The sequence below is a fragment of the Monopterus albus genome, unplaced genomic scaffold (assembly GCF_001952655.1).
Source record: "Monopterus albus unplaced genomic scaffold, M_albus_1.0 scaffold1457.1, whole genome shotgun sequence".
NCBI classification, from domain to species: domain Eukaryota; kingdom Metazoa; phylum Chordata; class Actinopteri; order Synbranchiformes; family Synbranchidae; genus Monopterus; species Monopterus albus.
In genome coordinates this window covers 361-3,143 of record NW_018129334.1, presented here as the reverse complement: position 1 = coordinate 3,143, position 2,783 = coordinate 361, and the positions used below count along the sequence as shown (strand labels likewise).

General features: G+C 39.8%; 1 protein-coding gene across 1 annotated transcript in view; it reads right to left on the bottom strand.

Annotated features, from left to right (window-relative positions):
* Window positions 1-1,957, bottom strand: part of LOC109953812 (sodium- and chloride-dependent GABA transporter 3-like) — a gene marked incomplete at its 5' end in the record, with an annotated part of 2,237 nt that extends 280 nt beyond the window's left edge. Inside the window, 6 exons of the mRNA XM_020589270.1 lie at window positions 114-251; window positions 484-618; window positions 910-1,030; window positions 1,288-1,395; window positions 1,591-1,725; window positions 1,825-1,957. Of these exons, the coding sequence (XP_020444926.1) occupies window positions 114-251; window positions 484-618; window positions 910-1,030; window positions 1,288-1,395; window positions 1,591-1,725; window positions 1,825-1,957 (770 nt within the window). The remainder of the gene's footprint in view (window positions 1-113; window positions 252-483; window positions 619-909; window positions 1,031-1,287; window positions 1,396-1,590; window positions 1,726-1,824) is intronic.
* Between the last annotated feature and the right edge of the window lie 826 nt (window positions 1,958-2,783).

The following is a 2,783-nucleotide window of genomic DNA, read 5'->3' as shown; positions in this document are numbered from 1 at the left end:
AATAGGAAGTAAAGACGAGCACGCTCATTAGGGGGCTGTAGAGACAAAACTGTCCTTAGAGAAACCACTCTGTTGCACAGATGAACTATAGTAAATTCAGATTCTAACTTTACCTGTATTCCAGGTGTTGTCACAGCTGGCCCAGGGGAGCTGGGATCTGAACGAGAACACCAGATAGAAGAGGGCCCAGACCTGGATTATAATGTAGCTAAAGTCATAAAGTTTCATCATGAAATATCCATATCCAATTCCTGAAAAACAACAAAACAAATCCTCAGTTCTTGTCTTTTGAGAGTATAATGTAAATGCAAAGTGTGACTGAGGCCTTTTCTTTTGTTAGTTTTTCATTTTAGTTCATAGAGGAAGATCCCAACAAATCCCCATTGAGCAGCACTTGGTGACAGCCAGGAGGAAAACTCCCTTTAACAGACGAAGCCTCCAACAGACCCCGGCTCTTAGATTTTAGTTGAACATACATCTCACCTTGTGCCAGTGGACACAATTTCCTCCAGCAGGTGATGAATCCTTCCTGGGTGTACTGACCACTTGCAGTCTCCAGTAGGAACAGAGGTATCCCACAAACCACAGCAAACAGACAATATGGAATCAGAAAGGCACCTGTAATAAATACACAGACAAGCATTATCATGATGGCCAAATTAAAGCACAAACTTTCACTCATCTTTCAACGAACGAACAAGCATCAGGAAGAAGCAGACAGTCCAGAACTGGGGCAAAGGCATCATAGCAGTTGCCTGAGGGTAAGCGATGAAGACCAGACCTGGTCCTGTGGTTTGAAGAGGAGAGTTGATATACTTCTTTAGTTTTGGACTCAAACATTACAGTCAACTGTGATTAGTTTGCTGTAAAGTTCCTCAGCATTGCATTTAAATTAGTATTGGTATGTACCTGATTGAACTACGGTGTCGACAGTAACACCCTGTTTCTGAGCCATAAACCCAAGTACGGAGAAGACAGCAAATCCAGCAACAAAACTGGTCCCATTGTTCAGCAGAGTCAAAAGCAGTCCCTACAGGTCCAGGTGGAGTGAAAAACTCTTGTTATGAATGTAGATAAATATAAACTACACTAAAGTATATAAAGTAATGAGTATGGATGCAAAGAATAGCCTTTTAATTTTTTTTATTCATTTAGTTGTTGCATTGAGTAATCTTTAGTCTAATATGTAAAATTTAAACTCCAACTATTTTTCAACACAGGATATATAACAAAAATAGTCTAAAATTAATCTAATAGTACACAGTTACTGTGATTTCTGAATTATACATACTTGTAACAGTTATTGTTGTAGTCGTTGTAGCTGCCCAGAACATTCAGAGTCCCGGGAATCAGGCCGTAGGAGAAAAATATTTGAGATCCTGCCTCTATCCAGACCTGTAATTTCAGAAAAACAAAATCTGATTTTTTGGTTCCAGGTTTCTTTCAGTTTATCTCCGGTTTTAAGCATTATTAACTTAATGCAGCAACTGGCCATGTGTGCAGTGCTGTGACAGTAATCAGTGTTAGAACCTAATCAAACTGCCTTTTTTCATTCTTCACACTTGTCGCAGTGTAAAATAAACAGGCTACCTTCAGCTTAGCCAGGTGTTTCAAATCTGGATACAGGTAGTAGTAAACCCCTTGCCAAGCTCCAGGTAGAGTCAATCCCCTGATGAGCAGTATCAGGATCATCATATAGGGAAATGCGGCTGTGAAATATGCTACCTAAACAGAAAAGGAAATTAATGAATATAAATATTTGGTAGGAAGCTGATGAATGTGTTCACCACAAACAGGTAAATCTTTTGACTGTTTCCACAGGACCTTTCCAGAGGCTCTGATACCTTTCCAGGTGCTGAAGTAGCAGAACACCCAGCTGACCAGAAGACACAAGGCCAGATCCCATCTCACACTGCCCAGCTCCTCAATGCCTCCAGACATGGCCAGCATCCGACGTCTGATGGGGAATATAACAGTTACACATATGATGCAAAAATGGTGGAGAGAGATGTGGGAGTTTGGAATTAGTACAGTCACAAAGTGATGTAGTCATTTCACTTCATAATTCAACATGACATTAGACCGACATGACAAACAGGCAGTTTCAAATTATTCCACATCAAGTGCTCTTGAAGATAGTACAGTTTTCTTGGCCCTCTTCTGTTCTCTATATAAATTTTATCTGTCATTCCAAATTGTAATGCTAACCTTTATGCTGATGACATCATTTTATATACCACAGGCTCACTCTAAACTTGACCACTACAAATCTTCAGTTCACCTTTACAACATTTCAGTCATATCCTCTCAAACAAAATGTATTTCATTGTCAAGGACACATTGCCATGTACAGCCTTCAGTACCTATTTACTCTCTTCAGGGTTCACAAACTGAAAGTGTTGAGTAAAATAATGGCTATATAATAGAGTAATTTTTAAGATTGACGTAGAACACCCACAAATCCTTACACTGCCAAACAGTGAAGGTCAAAATACGCAACTCTCCTTCTCTGCAAAAACTCACCCCAAGGTTCTCTCCAATTTGGCTGCGCCATCAGTGTGTGAATGCTTGTATGCATGAAAGGGTGAATGGAAAATAGTGTAAAAGCACTTTGAGTGTGCTTCACCACATAGTAAAGTGCTATACAAATATAAGACCATTTACCATTTTGTAAATATAAACAAATTCAGCGTTGTCTGATTCCCCACACATTTTCAATAGAACACAGACCTGGACTGCAGGCAGGCCAGTCAAGTAGACACACTACCTACGTACCCATGCTG